At 40.0% G+C, this 22738-nt stretch overlaps 4 protein-coding genes across 8 annotated transcripts in view; all 4 read right to left on the bottom strand.

Annotated features, from left to right (window-relative positions):
• Positions 1–4700, bottom strand: part of adarb1b (adenosine deaminase RNA specific B1b) — a 197386-nt gene extending 192686 nt beyond the window's left edge. For 2 of the 5 annotated variants that reach the window (XM_034694485.1, XM_034694486.1), the window contains exon 1: positions 4523–4700. The gene's annotated coding sequence lies outside the window, so the exon portion shown is untranslated. Of the gene's footprint in view, positions 1–1366; positions 1463–4522 lie in introns of all 5 variants that reach the window. The other 3 variants (XM_034694483.1, XM_034694482.1, XM_034694484.1) reach the window with 2 other exon arrangements.
• Positions 4701–7136: 2436 nt separating this feature from the next.
• LOC117820639 (olfactory receptor 52D1-like) lies at positions 7137–9695 on the bottom strand. The gene has a single exon (XM_034694488.1). It carries the CDS (start codon positions 9546–9548, stop codon positions 8625–8627), a length of 924 nt encoding a protein of 307 aa, XP_034550379.1. The 5' UTR covers positions 9549–9695; the 3' UTR covers positions 7137–8624.
• Positions 9696–15301: 5606 nt separating this feature from the next.
• Positions 15302–16553, bottom strand: LOC117820259 (olfactory receptor 6N2-like). Its single transcript, XM_034693983.1, has 2 exons — positions 16459–16553; positions 15302–16335 (listed from the first exon to the last, which is right to left on the bottom strand). The coding sequence occupies exon 2, from the start codon at positions 16241–16243 to the stop codon at positions 15302–15304; it is 942 nt and encodes a 313-aa protein (XP_034549874.1). The 5' UTR covers positions 16244–16335; positions 16459–16553.
• Positions 16554–18620: 2067 nt separating this feature from the next.
• On the bottom strand, positions 18621–22254 carry LOC117820260. The gene is given in 6 exon segments (XM_034693984.1): positions 18621–19434; positions 19436–19495; positions 19497–19666; positions 20372–20491; positions 20494–20976; positions 22225–22254. Coding segments are annotated over 6 exon segments (1677 nt in total).
• Between the last annotated feature and the right edge of the window lie 484 nt (positions 22255–22738).

Below are 22738 nucleotides of genomic sequence, written 5' to 3' on the forward strand. Positions count from 1 at the left end.
CTGGCCAAAGCTGTTTTCTCCTTTTTAAGCTTGTTACCTCAGCAAGTGGAGCAGCACTGCAGCACATTTAGGAAACATACGCACACTAATGCCCAGCCCCGGCCATAGAATGAAGTTAGGATCAGTACTCCCATGGCATGTTTAGTTCTAGCTTTATAACTGGATTTATTAAAGATGATTTAACCTTGCTAATCAGGAAAATGCTCCTCCACACAAACACATTTAATCATCCTGTTGAATTCCTCTGCATGAAAATGAGTTTTTGTCACCACAAATTGTTCCTGCCTTACTTTCCTGCAAAATAATCCAACTATGCTGCACTTTTTCAAAGGAAAGTGTGAGTCTTTGTCACTTGTTTAGGCCAAATCTCACACCCCAGAAATAAATTGGAGGGAAGGTCCCCTGTGGAAACGGAGAATAGTCAAAGGGGAACGCTGCCGCGCTATGGGAAAATGTTGATAACGTCACGAAACACTGATTTATTATTTCAGACTGTCTTTCTTAAGGGCAGTGGTAACGCCAAAACACACAGGTCACATCCATCTCAGTTATCTGGCTAATTTGACTCTCTTCAAAATCCCAGACACACGTCAACATTTGGGACGGAGGAGGTCAAATGTTTAGCATGATGAGGTGCTTTCAACCATGCACTAGGACTCCTCCCGGAGGCGTCAGCAGTCCAAGTTCCTGTGTCCCCCTCGTTAAAAAATCTAAAGTTTACCCCCGAGTGTCTCATCGCACTCCTGAGGACAAAAAGTGAAACTAGACTGCTGAAAATAAACTTTATCTTGCCTCCAGTTTGTAGAGAAATCATCAAGACAAACACGCATCTCTCGAACAAACGCTTACAGCCCTGTCTTTGCTGCTGGTGTTGTGGCGTGCGACGCCAGAAGCAAGATAAGGAGACAGACTTTAAGTGCTCTCGTGGGAACAGGTTAGTGGGAACACTTTATCACTATTTGGTTCGTGCCAGTTACTGTTCTTGATTTAATAAGTTTAAATTATTAATGTAATGAGTAAAGTGTTTTCCCTTTTTAGGGAAAAATATTTAAACTCTGGATGCCAAAACCGATGACATAACATGTCTTAATGACATAATAAGGGCTTGTAGGAGCGGATTTGAGGGAGATTTGATTACATGTTTCAATTTCAGTTTAATTTTGCTTCAGATATTTGCACTGTTTTCATATAATTTTGTAATTTTTGACACAGTTACTTGGTAAGTTGTAACTAGCATGATGTATTTCAGATGTGTCAGCAAAGAAACTACAGTCAAATGTTGGCACAGACAGGACTCCTCGGTGTGAGCTTGGATATGTGAGTGAAAACTAGAGTGTGAGACTGTGCATAATTAATAACAACACACCTGTGAGGATGACTCTGTGTTTTGACTGTGGACATCTGAGTTGGATCTGGCTCTAAATCATTAAGAAGCCAAGGTAATCTTTAGGATTGGTTCTTTCTTTGGTACTCCAAGAAACATGGAATGAGAGTAGCAGAGCGGAAAATGCAGTTTTAGGATGATTTATGGTGGAGCATGCAGCCTCTCCTCCGCCTGTCTTTCCTTTGCTCTCTGTGTTTGGTGTTTTCTGAGGACAAGGCTGATCTCCTTCACTACCACACACACAAACACATGTGGAGGACAGCGGAGCAGAGGAGAGACTGAAAGACTGTACATGCAGTTAAACGATACAAGGACCTGACTATTTACAGCAAGAAATGCCTCTTCTACAAACATTACTACATCACAACAAGACTGTATATAATGTAAAAGAAATGTCTCTAACAACTCAACAATCGCTAATTTAGAAATGTCTAAGTACTAACAGAGCTTCAAGTTAGGGCTGGGCGATAATTCCATAATGATAATTATTGTGATATTATTTTTCTCAGTATAAATGTAACAAATGTTCCATACAAATTTGATATAATTAAATGCCTGTAATCTATAGTAACCTTAAAGGAGAGTGCACTATTCTGTAAACTAGGGATGTAAATTTCAAGTACTTTCCGTGATTGATCTTTGGAAATGTTAACGATCAATTATGGATTAATCATTAAAAATAACGTGACCATTTTCCATCAAAAACAATGCCAAAAGTGTTTTTGTCCCCTGAATCAAATTTTCCTTCAAAACACAATGTATATAACTGACGGTATTAAACAGCTACAGATTGTATTGAGGTGTTCAAAATGTTAAACACGCTGAATATCAACGTGTGGAGCAGGTTCATAAATAACCTCCGCGGACATACAGTCATAAAAGTGAAGGCTCAGACTTCAACAAGGGAACTGAACAGAAACATATTTCAGACCCACAGTGTCCAGTTTTCTGTCTACTCCTTCTTATTGAGAAAAATAAGCATGTGAACGTGGTCAGGTGTCAGCCGGGAGCACAACCGGGTCAGAATCAGTCCGGTGGTGGAGAAAAAAAGCGCTCGTGGAGACCTGTCACTCAGCTGCAGCCCCCTAGCTGAGCGCCTCCGCTGTGAGCAACACCTTCAGTCAGCTGATTCTGAAACATGCTTTAAACTTCAAACACCTCCCTGATAGCTGAACCAAATATGAGACCACATGATGTTTGTTCCACGTGATAGAAAATCAAAAACAAAAAAATGTGTTCAAGTAAGTTCTTAACAATCAATTAATCGATAGTCAATTAATTGTTGACATCCCTACTCACAACTGATACACAATTTAATATATATTTGTTGTAAATTTAAACCAAATTATGGAAATAACCTCAATCTGAGGAAAATAACAATCTACAAACTAAAACTTCACAAAAATCTCACCTTCCATTAAAGACCTGCTTCCTGTTAGCACCGTCAGAAATGATGGATTCAAGAAGTTCATCAGAAACTAAATCCAGATACAAACTAACAAACTGTCTGCTTTCTTCCACTTTCAAAAATCTGCCTTGAAATGTAAATGAAATTATGATTTGATATTTATGGTGACAATTATCGACAGACTGATATCGCTCAGCTCTACTTCAAGTCTTCTCTAGTTTGAAGTTAAGAATCTCTGAGCCTTGAAAACAGATTATGATCCATTTCATCTCCCTCAAACGTGTTGTTCTTCTAAAGACGAAAGGTTTAAAGCAGGATCTGTTCTGTGGTAGTAATCTATTATTTGAGCTTCTTGTGTTTTCCTACTCATGCACCCTGACCTGCACCCCACATGGCCTTTGTCAGGTACTACACAACCCTACCTAAGATTTTTCAAAAGGCACGACTTCTGACAGAAACGCTTTTTGCCAAAAAGGCCTGAAGGCAAACCTCCCCCATAACCTCCATGGTAACAGTAGACAATGCCAAACAGCCCACACAATGCAAAAATAATGTTTATAACAGCAGCTAGGCTTCTGGAAAGGTAGCGTTACCATCCACACGTGACTCCTGGACTGACGCATTAAGATGATGAATTTCATTGGTCAAATGAGTGATGGTTGTAAAGATTTTTTACACAGCTTTTGCATCAAAATGTGCCTTTAGAGAAGTATAGGAGAGTGGGGGTGTATTTTAACTGATTTAAAAATGACCCAAAAATGTCTATAAATGTGTAATTATTGGATTATCCATCTTTCTTCATTCTAAACAGAGGAAGGATCAATAGTAAGAGTGCATCCCTGATTCACAACTCAGCTGTCTGGGGAATTTGTGCAGGACAAGTGCAGCTTGCAGAAAACTGGTGACTCTGTGAGCAGTGTGCAGATAGATAACCTATAGATGGCTTCAGTTTAAACAAATCCAGAAACATGCACACTGAATAAAACAGAAACAGCATGAATACTTTTCCTGCATAACAGAGTATTCACAGCTGAGGGTGCAATGAGGGATTTTCACACGTTGCAGAAATAGTAAACACAATTAAAGCAACACATTCCATCTCCTGCGTCCCTGCAGATAAACACAGAGGCACACTGACTCCTCTACGACTTCAGTGGCTTCATTTCAGGCACCTCTAAAAACCTCTGTCACAATCCAGCAGGCTTAAACCCCCCCTCCTCTGAGATCCTGGTTGCTGTACTACATGTTTATGTAGCCCACTTCCCTCGGTCTCTCTGCTCACCGTCGAGCAGGCTGCTGCTGCAGACACGAGAGTACATTTAAATACTGCATCGCACACCTGCAGAAGCCAACACTTCACATGCTGCAGCGTTTAGCAGAGCCAGGATGTGAGTGTGTGTGTGTGTGTCTGTGTGGACTGTACATGATGCAGTCTCCTGGTCAGACCTTCACAGGCTGCACTGACAGGGCAGAGCTGAGGTAAGATGACAGCCATAAATCCCAGTGTGGTGCTGCAGAACGTTACACACAGGGTCAGTGCGCTCACACAGCTCTGAGAGCATCTTTAGGTGAAACATACATTGAATGTGTGATTCCTCCAGAGGTCTGGGCTGTTGGAGAGGATTAGCAGCCTAATATTACATAAACACAGCCGGAACACAAATCATATTAGCAGCCCCGTTCGTCTCATCCTCCGCAGCTCCGACATGTCGGGCTAACAGTGTACTCACGGAGAGGGAAGTGTAATGTCCGGAGAGGTCGGAGTCTTCTCTGTAACTTCTCCTGGAAACACAGTGTTCCTCCGTGTCGTCGGTGCAGAAAGGAGCCTGCTTGTATCTGGTTGTATGGTCGCATGTACTGCAGTGCTCAGACTGCTGTCGGCCTTCTTCTTCTTCTACTGCACATTCTGCCGAGGTGCGGATAAGTGACGCGTCACTGCCGCCGTGTGGTGTGGAGGCGATATTACTCCTGTGTTTGTTTTTGTTTTGTATTATTCAAGAGTAAAGGTGTTCATGTACAGGTAGGAGAAGATAGTTCCACATAAATCAAGTGAAGACAGATTAAACAATATAAACATGTCATACATACAGAAGACAGGACAACAATACAACCAGCAGTGGACAAAGTACACAGCTTCATTACTTCAAGGTGACATATCACGCTTTTTTCATCAAAATATATTGGTCTAAAACTTTCCTTTTTGATAAAGCTTATAGTTAGAGCTGGATCAGGCTTGGACCAGCTTTTGTCATGCTGCTATAGGCCTAGACTGCCGGGGGAACTGGCACACTGACACACTGGGATCCTAGCTCACCCCCTTCCCCCCAACCCCCTCATCACTTACTTTAACTCTGCCTGTCCCATTAAAGTTACTAACCATAGACCTTTCTGGAGTCCCTGAGCTCCATTGTCTCGTAGATTCCTCTGAGCTGCCGTAGACGTCCTCCTGCTGTGGACGACCTGGACTCCAGCTGATACGGACGTGCTGGACTCCAGCGGCAACAGCTTCTACGACTCGTCTCATCACTATCACCTCTCTCTCTAACTCCCCTCTATCTGTCTTTCCAGACCCAACTCGGTCGAGGCATGATGGCTGTCTAACATGAGTCTGGTTCTGCTCGAGGTTTCTGCCTGTTAAAAGGAAGTTTGTCCTCTCCACTGTAACTAGCTAAATACTGCGATGTGCAATGCTCATGGTGGATTAAGGTGGGGTCAGACAGAGTCTTACCCTGTCTTGGTGTTGGGTCTCTGTTCATAATTTGACATAGTGTGGTCTAGACCTCCTATGTCTGTAAAAGCGTCCTGAGATAACGTTTGTTGTGATTTGGCGCTATACAAATAAAGATTGATTGATTGATTGATTGATTGATTGATTGATAAGAGGTCCCCAAAACATGTCTTTAAAGTTTATGCTCAAAAAAACACTGAAATCAGATTTTGGCATGCCTGAAAAACCCTCTATTTCAGCCCTCCTCAGAACAGTCTTCCCCTCAGGAAGTGGAGGTGGCCTCGGCTCTCCAGCACGTTGATCTAATGTTTACATGTTGGCTGAATATACACGGCTGCTCAGAGATCACGTTACTTCAACCCTCTGAATCTGATCCAGAATCTGATCCTGACTGAGGGGTGCCTGCAGCAGGACCTTTCTGAACCATTGGTCACAGATTTAGTGTTTCTTGTTGTTTTATTTATCAGTATGTCGACATGTGTCTTGGTACACAGCTACGACATGTAGCTATGTGGCTATGCTAACTAGCGCTAGCACTTATCCATGATAAATAAAAATCATCTACTAGATCTTCAAATCTGCAGACGTGGGGAGTAAAACCGACCTCTGCCAGAAAGGCAGCAGGACCTTTCTGAAGGATTGGTCACAGATTCTGTGTTTCTTGATGTTTTATTTGTTAGTATGTAGACGTGTGTCTCGGTACACAGCTACAGCTACAGCTACAGCTACAGCTACAGCTACAGCTACAGCTACAGCTACAGCTACAGCTACAGCTACAGCTACAGCTACAGCTACAGCTACAGCTACAGCTACAGCTACAGCTACAGCTACAGCTATGACATAATAAAGACAGAATAAAGACTTTAATCTCAGAATACTGACATCAATGTCAGAATACTTACTTTAATGTCATAATAATAATAATTCAGAAAAATTGGATCTTGATTTTTTTTTTCAGTGGCCCTTATCCTCTTCAGTGGCCGTTTTAATATATGTAAAAAAAGAAAAAAAGTTTGTGCAAGTTTGAAACAGTAAGATAAAAATAAATTATTAACAACTTACATAATGTAACTATATAAAATAGAATAATAGATTAAACATCTAACACATGATTTAAAGAGCGTATGCTTATCTTGTAAGTTGTTATCTTCTACATTACTAAAAAGTTTATTAGAACTTTAATTTTCCATAAGTTGAAGGGCCTCTATGTCATATAGAAACTCATTCATATACACGGGACTCGCGTTCACTTTCATATTCCTTGATTTAAAAAATATAGAGAACAGTGTTGATGTAATGACTACCCAGTTGTCTTTAATACTATATGTCATATACAGTAATAAAAGCAACCATCCCTTCTGTTAGATGAAGCTGAAACAACTACTCCTTTTTATTTTTTTTATGGAAAATACATACATTTTTCAACAAGACATTCCAGGACCACTCAGCCTCTGCCTTAAGTGACTGGCTGACAAATCAGATATTCAGTTGTAAAATAGTTTGGTTATTTCTGCATTTAAAAAAAAAAACAAAGTCAGAGAGATTTCCTTTCAAACACTTAATTTCAATTTATTATATTGACAAAAAATTTAATATGACTGAAATACATGGATTTTTATTGTTATAACATGATACTAGTTATTCTGTAGGGGGTCATTGAACCGTGGGTACCTTTTCTTTCTGTCTTGCTCACATGCTAAACAACTGTGGAGGCAATTTTAACAATCTGCTGCAGGTGCATGTCTTCTGAATGTAAAATAAATGTATGTTTGCTATTCTGTTTGTTTATATTGCTTATTGTTTTTCACTGATTGTGCATACCAACATTTCTTATATTGATTCCCGGCCTCAGCATTATTTCTTACATGTCACCCTCTCTCTCTCATCACTTTTCCTGTTTCTCTCAAGCTGTGCTACCAAAGAAAGGCAAAAAAGCCCAAATCCAATCACTTCTCCTATTACTGAATCCAAAAACAAAGAGCAGTTGAAAGTAATCCAACTGTAAGCTTGACAAGATTTCCTTTCTTTTCTATATAGATTTTTTGTAATTACAGAATAAGCCCCAAAAGGACTATTGGCTATAAGAGACTGTGTATTGTATTCACAAGATACTTTGCTATTAATATATGCTTGAATAGAGTCACTTGACGAATATGTTTTCAATAAAACAAAAGGTACAAAGAATTAGCATGACAGGGTGAAAGAATAAAACACAATGTATTCACACAGTGAACATACTACATGCCTGTCTCATTAAATGTGGGCTGCTGTCAGCACTTTATCTTCAATCATGGTTCAGACGTGATGATTCTTCAAAACCATGAAATTCAGTTATTACATATGGTAGAAAAATTAAATGTCTAAAGAAACTGTAATATAATATGTAATATTTAAAAACGGACCACTTTCCCCCTCTCAGGCTCATTGTGCCTTTTGAACTCCAAGCTCCATGATGCGAACATTTTACATCAAACCCTGAATAATTTACTGTAAACATGCTCTACCTGATACCCTCACTTTCTGTTGGCTTTTCAATTCATTACTGCTGGTCGATTATCCATGTTTCATAAATATATTTATAAAATATATATTTTTAAATCAACTAAAAACATGACCATGAAAGCAAAGATATATCTGATGCTGCCACTGCCTCTCATTCTCCCCTCATACGCATGATTGATTTACAAAATAAATGAGTCTTCTGATTCTAAACAAAGTCCAAATAATGAACACATATCAAGCCAGTAGAAAACTTAACATCTGATGTACAAATGGCAAGTTCATCTATAGGAGAACACACATTTTGATTAACTTAAATGAAGGTTTCTAATGTTATGAGTTTTTAAATTCACCAGCAGGATTTTACAGAGCTACAACATTATAAAAGAGAGTGTGCCTGACCATGGACACGCTGGATTTCTCCCTGTTTGTAACAGAAAAGTAAGAGAAAGCGTGATATGAAGGATTATTGTTGCAGACACTTGATACAAAATAAAAATGTGTACAATTATAAAGACTTTCTCCAGCTTTAGAGCAGAAAACATGATTTACATACAGAGTATTCTGTCAGTCTTCTGACTGCACTAAATCAATCCTATGTCACATTATGATTTGAATTTTACAATAATATATCCCAGAATTCTGCTTTTTATTTTCTTCAGTTTAAAGCCATAAATCAGTGGGTTCATCAGAGGAGGTATGACCAGAAACTCTATAGCAATAAAGTTTTGGATAGTTTGAGATAAATCTTTAGAACCATATCGAATGTACATGATATCAAAAAGTACAGTCAGAAGAAAAGTGAGCAGGGAGGTCAAATGTGGCACACACGTCTGCATGAACTTTGCTCTGTTGTCTAAAGAATTCACACATGTTTTGATCAGATAGATGTAGGACCAAGCTATAAAAACACCATGTAATACATAAATGATGATTGTAATGTAGGCTACGATGTTATTAAGAATAGTTTCAGCTGGAAAACAAGCAAGTGAAACGATAACCCAATTCACACAAAAGATTCTGGCAATATGACGACTGCACAGCTTCAGCCGTGATGATAAATAAATGTTTGTTGATATGATGGCAAAAGGTGTAATCACAGAGAAACACACAAACTTCACCAGTCTCTGCTTTGACATGAGGGAGTGGTACTCCAGGGGTCGACATATAGCCACGTATCTGTCATACGCCATGACTGCAAGAATTGATAGATCACTGCAGGCAAACGTGTACATTACCAGAGCCTGAATAAGACATCCGTAGTATGAGATGACATGAACGGGAGACAGAAGATCCCAGAGTAACTTTGGGTAGAGACCAGATGACCCCCAAAGCCCATTTATGCAAAATACGCACACAAAAATATACATTGGTTCATGCAGGTTTTTATCTATGATGATGGTCATAATGAGAACTCCATTTACCAGCCAAATGAAACAGTAACATAGTAGAGTGAGAGAGAAGATAGTGAAGCGATAGTTCCTTGTCTCACTTAAACCTGAGAGAAAGAACATTGAAGAATTATCCATCAGGCAAAGACTCTCTTCCTCTTATGAGGTGTAACCGTCCAAATACCCTCAGCTCCCTCCTCTCACCTGTATAAATGTATTGTCAGATTACATCAGCAATAGATGGGAATTCAAACCGACCAATCATTACAGCTTGAATGTTTATCACCTGGATACAAACTCTAAACACAACACTAAAGTGATATCAAAATGAATCCCACTTGGATTATGACACATACCTCTTACTTCCCTTTGAAACCAAACAAATTATACAATTCAAAGTTTAAATGTATACTTTTTATAAAAGAGAAACACAAAAGATTTTGACTCCAAATGAAAATAAATATTTGTCCTTGTCTACTTTTCATGGTATATCCTTGTATTTCTAAACACACAGCTTTAAAAGCTGAGACCTAACAAGACAGTCAAACATCTGAAGAGCACTGATTTATTATACTGTGTATGTTTTTTTCATAACCTCGTACAATTTTATCTGTGCAATAATTTATATCACTATCTATTCATCAGATAGAAGTGTACATACTGCATATATATCTGTAAAATATTATTTTATTTTATCCTATTTTTTTATTGTCCATCCATCCATCCATTCTCTTCCATTTATCTGGGGTCTGATCGCGGGGGTAGCAGTCCAAGCAAATTGACCCAGACATCTCTCTCCCCAGCAACACTTTCCAGCTCCTCCTGGGGAATCCCAAGGCGATCCCAGACCAGGCAGGAGATATAATCCCCCCACCGCATTCTGGGTCTACCCCGGGGCCTTCTCCCAGTTGGACATGCCCGGAACACCTCTATTTTATTTTATCATTACTATTATTATCATTATTATCATTATTGTTATTATTATCATTATTATCATTATTATTATTAGTATTATTATTATTATTATTATTAGTATTAGTATTAGTATTATATTTTTAACTATGTAAGTACATTGTTGTATTCCCCTGTCCTGTGTTGTAAGCTGCTGTAACAAAATAATTTCCTCCAATGGGGGATCAAATAAAGTTTATCTTATCTTATCTTAAACATGTCTGTTTTCATATAATGAATTTTGTCCTTGAATGTATAAAGCAGCCAACATGCATTCAATGCAGAGCACAAATTGACTTATAGGATGTTTGGTACACTCTTTGCAGAGGCCCACTATCAATTTACAACTTAAAGTCCAAAATCCTAGTCAGGACTCTGTAAAGATTAAGCAACATGTTTTAAAAAGTTGGAGGACAGGGACAAAAAAACAGAAAAAGTTGTGAAATTCTAAAAAGAATCACCAAGAGGAACATCTCCCAACTTATAGGTTAATTTTGCAAAAGGGTATAACATGGTTGGGTATAAAACAGACATTCCAGAGAGGCTGAGTGACTCAGAATCAAAGATGGGTAGAGGTTAACCACTTTGTGAGAGACTGCATGGGTGCTCAGTTAGACAGTTTTAGTGTAATAATGTTCCTAACATTTCACAGAATTAGGGGATACACTTGAGGTCAAAATGATTAGCCCCCCTTGTGAAATCAGATAAAACCCTTGATTTCTCCATGAAAATGACCATTAACAGTGTTTATAGTTTATGTGTTTCCAAAATAAAGACAAATGTTCACTAAGTTTGACTTGGATATTTTATTGATACAATGAATTGAAACAAGAAAAGGTAAAAATGGCATGTCCAAAATTATTAGCCCCCTGGCCATTAGTAGTCAATAGTGCACCCTTTCTGAGCCACACCTGACAACAACCTCTTCAAATAGTTCTCTACAAGGTTGGCACATGTTTCTGGAGGGATTTTGTCCCATTTTTCCAATGCAAATTGTTCCAGCTGGTCCAAAATACATGGTTTGTGAGCATGGACATTCACTTTGAGCACCCGCCACAGATTCTCCACAGTATTTAGATCTGGGCTTTCTACGGGCCACTCCAGGACCTTGGTTTTGGTGTCCTTTAAGAACTGTTTGACCAATTTTGACGTGAGCTTTGGATCACTGTCTTGCTGGAAGACCCAGCGCCGACCAAAGCCTAGACTAAGAACAGAGTTCTTCACATTATCCCTCAAAATGTCAACATAACTTTCTTTTTTCATGATGCCATGCACCCAAACAAGATTTCCTGTGCCTGAGGCTGCTAAACAGACCCACAGTAAGATGCTCCCTCCACCATGTTTAATTCTGAGGACCGTGTTCTAAGGGTTGAAGGACTCTCCCTTTCTTGGCCAAACATAATGAACATCCATGTGCCCAAAAAGTTCCATCAGATCAAAGGATGGACTTCCAAAACTCATCTTTACCTTTCAAATGTTCACGGGCAAACCTCAGTCTGGCTCTGATGTGCTGCTCTTTGAGTAAAGGGGTTCTTCTGGGACAATGGTCCTGAAGCCCACTAAGATGAAGACCCCTCACAACTGTGCTCCTTCAAACATCAACTCCAGAGGAGGTCAGGTCAGCAACAATCATCTTGGCAGATGTCCGGGGCTTCTTGTTGACATCTTCGACTACTTTCCTCTCCAAAGTTCATGAAATGTTGTGTTTTCTACCACGCCTAGGTTTGTTTCTAACAGAGTTTGTCTCCTTGTATTTTGCAATGATGCAACATACAGCTATTCTAGACACTGTAAAACGCCTGGAAATGACAGTATAGCCTTCCCCCTTATTATGAGCCTCCATTATCTTCTTTCTGAGCTCAAGACTGATTTCCATTGTCTTTGGCATGGTTAGTAAGAGTAGTCTCTCTCAATAACGTGTTCAAGTGCCCTGTTTGGAGTCCCTTAAGTAAATCTCAATGCTGTTTGAATGCTCAGGTGTTGTTAGGAAGCCAATTGACCGACAGGTGTTGTTAGGAAACAAACTGACTGCTCAGGTGTGTTTTAAAAGTAAAAATTCACAGGGGGGCTAATAATTTTGACCACCCCATTTTTCACTATATTTGATTTAAAGTTAGGTAACACTTTATATTAACTACACACTTTTAAGCATTAGTTAAGCATTAATTAATACTTAATACTCATCATCTGTAAAGCATTGTTCATACATTAATACTCATTTATATATCATGTACAAACAGTTATAAATGTTTTATTATTCATGAATATGACTCTCTATAATGTGTTAACTAACTCTTTGTTCATACTTATTAAATGATGGATTCACCAATTACATATGAGCTATTATGGTCATTATAAAACAGTTATAAACACATTTACAGGTTATGATTCTAACATTTAGTAAGGGTTAGTGAACACCTTATTACACAGCAAATTATGATTAATCAAGGTAGTCAGAAAGGACTTATAAGCTGCTTGTTCATGGTTTTGTGAGCTGATCTAAAGTGAGGACTTTTTATGCATTACAAAGCATTCATTAATGAGATTTAAGACCAGCAGCACCTAAAGTTATCCTAAAAATGTATTTTACATTCCAAAATGTACCAAAGCTACTAAAGAACACTGGTGAATGTTTGATTATATCAAGTTTTATCAATGATTCAAACATTGGGCAGAATTTAAGGAAAATGTTCCAGAATTCCTGGGGGGCTAATCATTTTGACCTCAAGTGTATCATCATCTGTTCATCATCTATACTAGTTCTACAGTATGTTCTGGACATTCATTAAACACTAGACATTTTTTACATTATGAAATATCAGTCATTTTATTACTAAACAAATACATTTTTAGACTGTAGAGGTTATGCACAAACCAATTGATTTAGAGGAAAAAATATTTGAGAAATATCCTCATTGAAGCCTCGTTTAAACCTCTGTTGATGTAGCTGTGCACTGTGAGGTTGGTGGGATCAGGGAGCTCAAATAGATAAATGTAGAACACATTTTACATGCCTGCATCTTCCTCCACCATCTTTAAAACACCATCAATGCAGCAAATGACTCACGTGGATGAGATCAATAGTTGGTAATCAAAATGAGAATCACTTGAGTAAGGTTTCAGTTCATGGTGGATCCACTTTGCCAGCAGGGGATGCTGTTCGTTCGTTTATAAGCAGAGTCAAGTGGAGAGGTGAAGATGGAAATGTTCTTTTCCCCTTCAGATTATTTATTTCTGATTTCAGAGACTTGTTCATGCAACTTCAGGATTCACACACGGACAACTGCAAGCCTATTATTCATTGAGGGACTGAGACCATCAGCACAACCAGAAGTTTAAGTATTAGATATGCTCTTGGTTGATACATCACAGAGCTGTGCAGGGCTTGCTGAAAGACTAAAAAAGCATGATATGTTGTGCATTGGAACTTTAGTTAGTATTAATTTCTAACCTCAGAATGAATCTTTTATTCAGATCATTTTTTAGAAAGAATTATTAAGTATTGTATAAATCACAGAAAAAGACGATGTATGTTTGATTTGTGCACAGATGTCAAACAACAGCATTATCAATAACATAATTATCAACTTAACATAAATATCATCTCTGTGTTTACTGACAGACATCTTTTGTTTTGTTTTTAAAGAAAGTTTAGCAGAGACAGGAATAAAGAGACCAGAATCACCACAACATGAAAACTCCTCACTGCGCCTTGAACTCTAACAAGATCCTGCACGATAAAATTAATCTAAATGTATTTACAGATAAATTTATCATGGACTAATACATAACTATGAAGTGAGGTCAATGCATTATCTAGAACTAATACTTTAATTTTCAGTGTCTGTGTGGCTGCATGTATTGATATAAAATGAACTGGATTTTTGTTTATTTTAGTTTAGCTGCTCATGTATTGGGGATTCTGTTAGATGTTAATTCTAATATTACCTTTAATACATTGTTACTGTACTTTAATGTTGCTGACCCCAAGGAAAGACTTGAAACCTTTTGTGTTTAGTTTTATCTGAACAAACTGGACAGCAGGCTGAAGCAGCAGTTTGACTCTAAAGGTTCATTGTGGAACAGGAACATAACAAAGGCACAAAGGAAAACAAACATGGTGCTTGAGGGTGTGTGTGATTACTTGTTTATACCCTTGCTAAATGTATGAATTGACTCCTGAAGATAGAATGAGTTTTATATTAATACCTGTTTAAAATTTTAAAAATATTTTCCAAAAACCTAAATCTCTGGACGACGCAAGATCTATTTCTTTACACTTCATTAACAGCTGCTCACTCTGCCCCAAGCTAGTATTGCTTGCATGCAAAGAAAAAAAGATTTTAAAAAAGACAACACATGTTTCATGTTCAGAAATCAACTCAAATTTTAATAAATAAGTCATAGAATACATATCAAATCATAGAGAAAAAAATGAATAGAACTGTCACCTGTTAATCCAGATCATTTCTCTTTGAATATCAAAGCTCATTACTTTGAAGTGATGAGTAATATTGTAACTTTTCAAAATAAAAGGTTTATTTCAGATCATTTTTGCTGGATTGTAGTTGTTTTTATTTTATAATGTCCTTTATTCAAAGGGCACAAAGCAGTTCCACAAATATCTTCTACTATCTTGAAACCTCTTTCGTAATACATTCAGTGTCAATAGATCCAGTGTTGTTTAAAAAGGTAAAAAGGTCGTCACTTTGGATAAAAGCGTCTGCTAAATGACATTGTAACATTGTAACATTGTAACATTGTAAATAGCATATACAGAATCATATTCTTAAGTGTTCTCCTCCTTTATATGAAACACACACCATCACACACACATGCTGCAGCGTTGTGCGATGGTGTGGAAGGAAGAGAGTTTTGAGTCAAGATGAAAAAAGAGTTTTCACCAGAGAAAATTATCACGTTATTCTGATGTCTAAGGTTTAACTTTTGTCCTCAGATTTGGAGCATGATAATGTTCTTAAAATAACTTTTCTAATTTCTGGTAACTTCAGGCCGTATACGAGAGGATTCAAGATGGGAGGAATCACAACAAACTCCAGTGATAAGATTACAGCCAGAAATGGATTCAGCTCCTCTAGATTTGATCTACTGAGGGCAACGTCACAGAACACAGTGATGGAATAATTCACAAACGTAACAATGTGAGGCAGACAGCTCTGTATGACTTTGCTCTTGAACTCTGCGGAGCGGTTCCTACAAACAAGAATAATCCTAAAATATGTATACAGGACAAAAGCCAGGGGCAGAAAAACAGTGGTAACAGACACAATCATACCAACAAGGTTATTTGAGGCGGTATTTATACATGACAATTTTACAACCGGCCAGTTTGCACAGAATACCTTGGGTATCTTGTTTCCACACAATGGGAGTCTGGAGGACATGTAAACACAGGTGGCAACAGAGAAAGCTGGATAAATCCATGCCAAGGACACCAACAGTGAGACCACCTTGTAGGTTATTTTGGTGTGATAATGTAAAGGATGACAGACAGCAACATACCGATCATATGCCATGACGCCTAAAAGGGTGAGCTCATAGGAAGCATAGGTGTAAATGATGTAGACCTGAATTAAGCAAGCTGTCCGTGGGATCAGGTGACTGTCAGACAGGATGTCTCTCATAAATCTGAAAAAGAAGCCTGCAGAGCCGTACAGAGAATTAATAGAAAGACACATAATGAAAATATACATGGGCTCTTGCAAAGTCTTCTCACGTGAAATGACCACAATTATGACAAGATTAGCAGAGATGATGATAGCACACAGCAGTAAACACAGGGCGAACGCTGGGTAGCGGTAGTTGCCTATATTCATAAACATGGTGAGGTTAAAATAAGGGGGGTTAGTGTGGTTTTCCATTAAAACTTACAAAGTACGAGAGGTAGTGTGATGAAGAACAGAAAACGGATCCTGTGAATCGTTATGATGCAGATGAAACTGGTTGAAGTAGGCTGGTGAAAGGTAAAAGATATAACACATATAATAAAAGTTTCTTAAGTGATAAAAGATCCAGGTGCATAAAAAGTAAGTGCATATATCTGTGACAAGTCAACAACAATTCAAGTCAAAAGTACATTAGATCAGAATATCAGCTGCATGAATGAATCTGTTCAATATCCTAAGGCTCCCACATGCTGCTGTCATGCTGTCATGCTGTCTGTGGTTTGACAGATAAGCTCTGCAGGTTCACAGGAGAAGCTGAGTCCTTTTAACTCGTCATACCTTATTACATCACTGCAGTGATCACTATGTATCCATGGGGAAATAATGAGGATTTCATTGTGTGCAAAATACACCAACACGTCATTAGATTCATTTTGACACAGCGCACGTATGGCTTAGATAACAAAGATGCAAACAGTTTTTTTTTATCATTAGAAAACTTATCTGATGATTGAAAAAAATAAAAAATAAATTAATAATAAAATACAATAAAATAATTTTAAAAAATGACTCCTTATACAATATGCGCCGCTCGAGTGGCTGCTTGTTGCAGCAGCTCTCTCTTCGTTGTTCTTTTTCTTCACATCTGTTTAGTTCTCTTTGTATGTTGAGCCTGTCATGACTTTTAATGACTCATTTGTTGGCCATGGACACCAAACTGTCTACGTTTGCAGTGGTGTTTTTACTATTTTTGTTCCTGTCTGTGTCCGGAGATCCTGCGTGTATCCATGGTAACATTGTTTACATACAAGATCAGCTGTTAGCATCCCGTAGCATGTTGATGCTAAACGATGCTAGGCCCGATGTTCCCTGCGAGCTGAGGAGAAGGAGGCAAGGACGACGTGCTGGTACTGAGGTGCAAGCTAAAAAAAGACGGCATGGACCTGTCCTTCCACCCACTGTTATGGGGAATGTAAGATCTATCTACGATAAGGTGGACGAGCTAACCCAGCATCAGAGGGAATACTGGCAGAGTAGCATCATGCTAACAGAGCTAACACCGGACACAAACGCCACATTGGAAGGATTTCACCTGCTGTGGGCGGACAGGATACAGGAGAGCAAGACTGGACTAACTGGTGAAGAAGGCCAGCTCAGTCCTGGACCCTGTGGAGGTGGTGGCTGATAGGAGAATTATGGCCAAGCTGTCGTCTTTGATGGACATTTTATTTCTATATATTCTTGTTGAAATTATTGTACTGTACACCTTCTTATTTGCTGCTGTAACTCCATGAATTTCCCTGTTGTGGGACGAATAAAGGAGTATCTTATCTTAGCTTATCTTATCTTAATATACACCTCCAACAAATAGTTAAATAGCAAGATTAGGTCACCACACAATGGTAAGCAGTTTTCCAATGTATTAAAGCTCCTATGAAGAGGTTTTTTTTTTGCTGGTAATCAAAAAGACTGATTCATCCTATGACCTAAAAGCAAATCAGAATATCAGTGGCAAAACAGATTATTTCCACATTGTTATTTGGATAGGTGTCAGATCAAATAATTGACTTCTACTTTGTATTCATTTACCACAGTGAATATTCACAATGGGTGATACATTTTGACTGTAAAAATGAAAATCAACTTAATTGACTTTTTTTTTGCTTTTGTTTTGTGTTCTTTTCAATATATTCAGATTCAGATTGAGAGAACTTTATTAATCCCAGAGGACAATTTGGTTTGCAGTGTACCAGTTTATCGATAAACATCATCCACGGCGGACACTCAGGCTCGGGTATGTCTGTCCTCCTTCTTGGTCGTTGTGGGTCTTCAGGTGGACGAAGAGGCCGATCCTGGACCCGCATATTTTGGGGCAGTGTGGACATGGGTGGGCAGTGGTGATTGTGGGTTTGGGTGGGACCTTCTTGGAGGAAGCAATCTCTTTCTGCGTCTGCGCTTGTCTTCTGCGGCACTGTGGTGATCTGCATTATACTGCGCAGCTCCATCTCGGACAAGTTATCTCCAGGCTGCCCTGTTTGATGCTGTGGCCTCTTAGATCTTAAGGCCTATGTGGCACTTCTTGAGGTGGCCAGTCCATCTGAGCTGGTGTTGGGAGATGATGGCAGTGATGGTGGAGATGCCAGCCTCCTCCAGGATGCTAGTGTTGGTCCATCGATCCTCCCAGGTTATCCTGAGGTACCTCTGATGGAAGGCCTCAAGTGCTCTCAAGTGCCTGCTGTATGTGGTCCAGGCTTCTGAACCATACAAGAGAGTGGGGAGCAGTACTGCTTTGTAGACCAGGATTTTGGTCTTTGGCTTGAGGTCGCGGTCCTCAAAGACCCTTTTTTTTTTTTTAGTCTTGAGTATGCCCTGCTGGCACGGCTAAGACGGTGGTGTACCTCTTCATCAATGGTGGCTTTAGATGACAAGAGGCTACAAGGTATGGGAGGTGGTCCACATTTTCCAACCTGGTGTTTTCAATGGAGATGTTTGGGGGGGTGCTGCTGTTTGGTGGTGGCTGATGGAGGATTTGAGTCTTTTTTAAGTTGATGGCCAGACCAAGCTGTTTGTATGCTTTCGCAAAAGCGGTCAAGGTGCACTGTAGGTCCTCTTCTGAGAGGGCTACAATAGCATTATCATCTGCATACTGCAGCTCTGTGATGGATATGGTGGTGGTTCGACCTTTAGCCCTGAATCTGTTGATGTTCAGAAGTCCGTCAGTCCTGTACATAATTTTGACTCCCTGTGGCAGCTGGTTCCCTCTGAGATTGAGGATGGCTGCGATGAAGATGGAGAACAGTGATGGAGCAACAACGCATCCCGGCTTAATTCCTGTGTCGACCCGAAAGGGTTCCGTCTCGTCTCCAAAACCAGTGAGTACAGTGGCAGACATGTTGTCGTGCAGCAGCCGCAGCACATGGATGTGTTTTTCTGGGCAGCCAATTTTTGCCAGGACCAACCAGAGGGCCTGACGGTTGACTGAGGCAAAGGCTGTCGTGAGGTTTATGAAGGCCATGTATAGAGGTTGAATCTGTTCCCGGCACTTTTCTTGCAACTGACGAGCAATAAAGATCATATCTGTAGTGCCTCTGTTTGGGCAGAAACCACTCTGAGACTCAGGAAGGGAGCTTTCTGACAGGGGGGTGAGTCTGTTGGCCAGCTAACGCCTTCCCTATGGTGGAAAGGAGGGAAATACCGCGGTAATTGGATGTGTTCAAGGAGAACAGGTCCACCTTCTTTCAGGACTTCGGCTGGGATGCTGTCAGGCCCAGCAGCCTTGTTGTTTTTCATTGTCCTGATAGCGTCCTGCACCTCTTCAACACTGAGTGGTTCTCCCATACTCTCAACGATGGGCAGTTGAGGAAGTTGGTCCAGGCCCTCAAACTCAGGAGTAGTGTCCTAACCTGTAGTACTGTTCAGAAGCTCTTCATAGTGTTCCTTCTACCTTTGTGTTATTGCTTCCTTATCTTTCATCAGAGAGAGTCCATCCTTTGAGCGAAGAGGGGTTCGGCAACAGTGGCTAGGGCCGTATACCGCTCTCGTGGCTTCGAAAAAGCCTCTGGTGTCTCCAGAGTCAGCAAGCTGTTGGATTTCCGGAGCCTTTTGTGTCCACCACTGCTTCTTCAGTACCCTATCCTGTGATTGGACAGCTGCTTTTGCTTTGGCATGGGCTTCTCTTTTATCCTTGCAGTTGATGTCATTTTGCCAGGTGATGAAAGTTTTCCGCTTGGTGTTGATAAGCCGCTTGATTTCGGTGTCGTTCTCATTATACCAGTCTGGATGTTTCCGTGTTTTTGGACCAAGGATGGATTTGCAGGAGTTCATGATGGTAGCAGAGAGGGAGTCCCAGTGCTTTTCAATATCCTGTGGATACTGGTCTGGCAAAGCTGTGCTGAGAGCTGCCTGCAGCTGTTGTTGGTATGTGGTTTTTCCCAGTCGCTCGATGTTAAGCCTTGGGCGGGTCTGTCTTTTCTTCTTCCTCCTTTTCCACATCAGACAGATAAACATGGTGGAGCGAATGAGGCGGTGGTCAGTCCAACATTCATCATCCTCACTGATCATTGCTCCTGTGCTTAGCACATTGCTGCGGTCTCAGGAGCGGACAATGACATAGTCAATGAGATGCCAGCGTTTAGAGCAGGGATGCATCCAAGATGTCTTGAACCTCTTCTTTTGACGGAAAAGTGTGTTGGTGATGGCCAGGTCGTATTCGGAGGACTTTTTTTTAACAACAGTAAGCCATTGGAGTTAGTGTTTCCAACCCCTTCTTTCCCCAGCCTGCCTCTCCATAGATCATGGTTTTGCACGACTCTAGCATTAAAGTCTCCAAGAAGGATTAGCTTATCCTCCTTGGGGACTTTGGATAGAATTGCATCCACGTAAGCATAGAAGGCCTCCTTCATGTCCTCCTGTGCATCAAGCGTTGGGGAGTAAGCACTAATAACAGTGGCCATCTGACTGTTTGCAAGCATCAGACGTATGGTCATTAGGTGCTCGCTGATGCCCACAGGAAGTTCATGAAGGTGGCTTACGAGGCTGTTCTTAATAGCAAAGCCCACACTGTGGATTCGCTGCTCATCAGCAGGCTTTCCTTTCCAGAGGAAAGTATAGCCACCTTTTTCCTCCTTCAGCTGCCCTTCATCAGCCAGGCAGGTTTCAGAGAGGGCTGCTATGTCAAAACGGAACCTTTTTAGTTCCCTGGAGATGAACTGGAGAGAGAACCATTTTATAAATACACAACTTCATGACTTCACAACTTCACAAGGACAACCTGTTACAAACTGTTAAAAACTGCTATCAGCATTCAGAAGTCTGATGGCAGAAGGAATGAAATAATTTGCGTATTTGTTTGTTTTCCTAAGAGGAGCAAGATAGCGCTGCCCTGAGGGCTTTAAAGAGAACTCCTTGGCGAGGATGTGTCCAGGTTGGCCTATTATCCCTTCGGCTTTATTGGTGATGCGGTTCCTCCAAAGGGAACCCAGATCTTGCTGCTGTACACCAGTCATTTTGGGAGAAGACTTTAAAAACACAGTTCAAACTGTTCTGGTCTTTCAAAGAGAGACCATGAAACCAGCAGATAAATGAAAACGTTAAAAGACTTTCAATAAAAGAGTGATGAAAACCGGATCAAATGTTCTCTGAGACTCTTAAATAATTTAGATTGCCCATCAGGTGTATCCTCTGTGTCCACGTTTTAAAATCAGTTTTGTGTTCTCTGTGAATTTGAACTTGGAGTCAAACACTGTGCCAAGGTATTTGTATGAGTCTACAATGTGGACTTCACCTACATTGATAATACTGGCTTTGGGTTTGGGGCAGTCTTTTCTGAAGTCAATGATAAGCTCCTTGATCTTATTCACATTGACTGCAGAGGTCACTTTGAAAGCCTGTATTGTAACAACTGTATGTTTTTCCATTTTGAGCTTCCCTTCAATTTGGATCACTTTGTCTAGGGTGTTCCAGATTGTTCCAAGTGTTCTCTGCAGAAGGCAGAGTCATTTGGTGTTGGCACTGTTGCCTTGCTGACTCTCAGGCCTAGTTTTTTAATGCAAGAAATGTCCCATTAAACATGAAAAATAATATCGTTGCTTTTAAAAAAATCTGCATTCACATGGCAGCGCAAAAATGACTGGAAACGCTGGAGTATGCATGCCAGACCAGTTTTTTGTTTTAGAGGACAGTCCTCTCAGTGTGTGACAGGTTTGCTGAGGTTGCAATGTGTGAGACGCCATTAATGGTTCAGTACTGGATAGCTATCCTTTGCCCCCTTTGAAGGTGTCCACTGTAAATGGACTGCAAATGGACTGTACTTAAAGAGCACTTTTCTAGTCTTGAGACCACTCAAAGCACTTTTCCACTACAGGCCAAATTCACTCATTCACACACTGATGGCAGAGGCTGCAATGTAAAGTACCCATTAGTATTAACTAATCGCACTCACACACTGCTGGCTATACCATCGGGAGCAGGTTGGGGTTCAGGGTCATGCCAAAGGACACAGGACACTTTGGAGTGTGATTATGGAGCTGGGATCGATCCGCCAACCTTTCAAGACCACTACTGAGCCACTGCCGTCCATAGCATGTTGCGCACAGTTGAAGCAGAGTGAATTAGCAACTAGGCTCCATTTTTGAACCCCACAGAGTCTGAAAGTTACAAAAAAAACGTACATATTGTCGCAAATTTGTGACGTGAAAAATGAAATACTTATTGATTTAATTTGAATAATTATGGCTTATAACTCACAAAAAAACAATCCAGTGTCTGTAATTATGAGATTGTTTCCCATGATCAATCAATAAAATGATTTAACATAAAGACACATCCAACCTCTGAAAATACCTGACCTCAATGAACCTCCACCACCAGCCTCAGTCCAGTCCTTGTGAGGCTCTCCAAAGTTCTTGAATCAGCTTTAACCTGTCTGAATTAGTTGCTGGTGCACCTTTTCCTACCACACTTTTCATTTCT

This window comes from Notolabrus celidotus, chromosome 10 (genome assembly GCF_009762535.1).
Source record: "Notolabrus celidotus isolate fNotCel1 chromosome 10, fNotCel1.pri, whole genome shotgun sequence".
NCBI classification, from domain to species: Eukaryota; Metazoa; Chordata; class Actinopteri; order Labriformes; family Labridae; genus Notolabrus; species Notolabrus celidotus.

Coding starts and splice junctions, on each gene's coding strand:
- LOC117820639 (XM_034694488.1), bottom strand. CDS start 9,548: ATGGATAATTCTTCAATGTTCTTTCTCTCAGGTTTAAGTGAGACAAGG.
- LOC117820259 (XM_034693983.1), bottom strand. CDS start 16,243: ATGGAAAACCACACTAACCCCCCTTATTTTAACCTCACCATGTTTATG.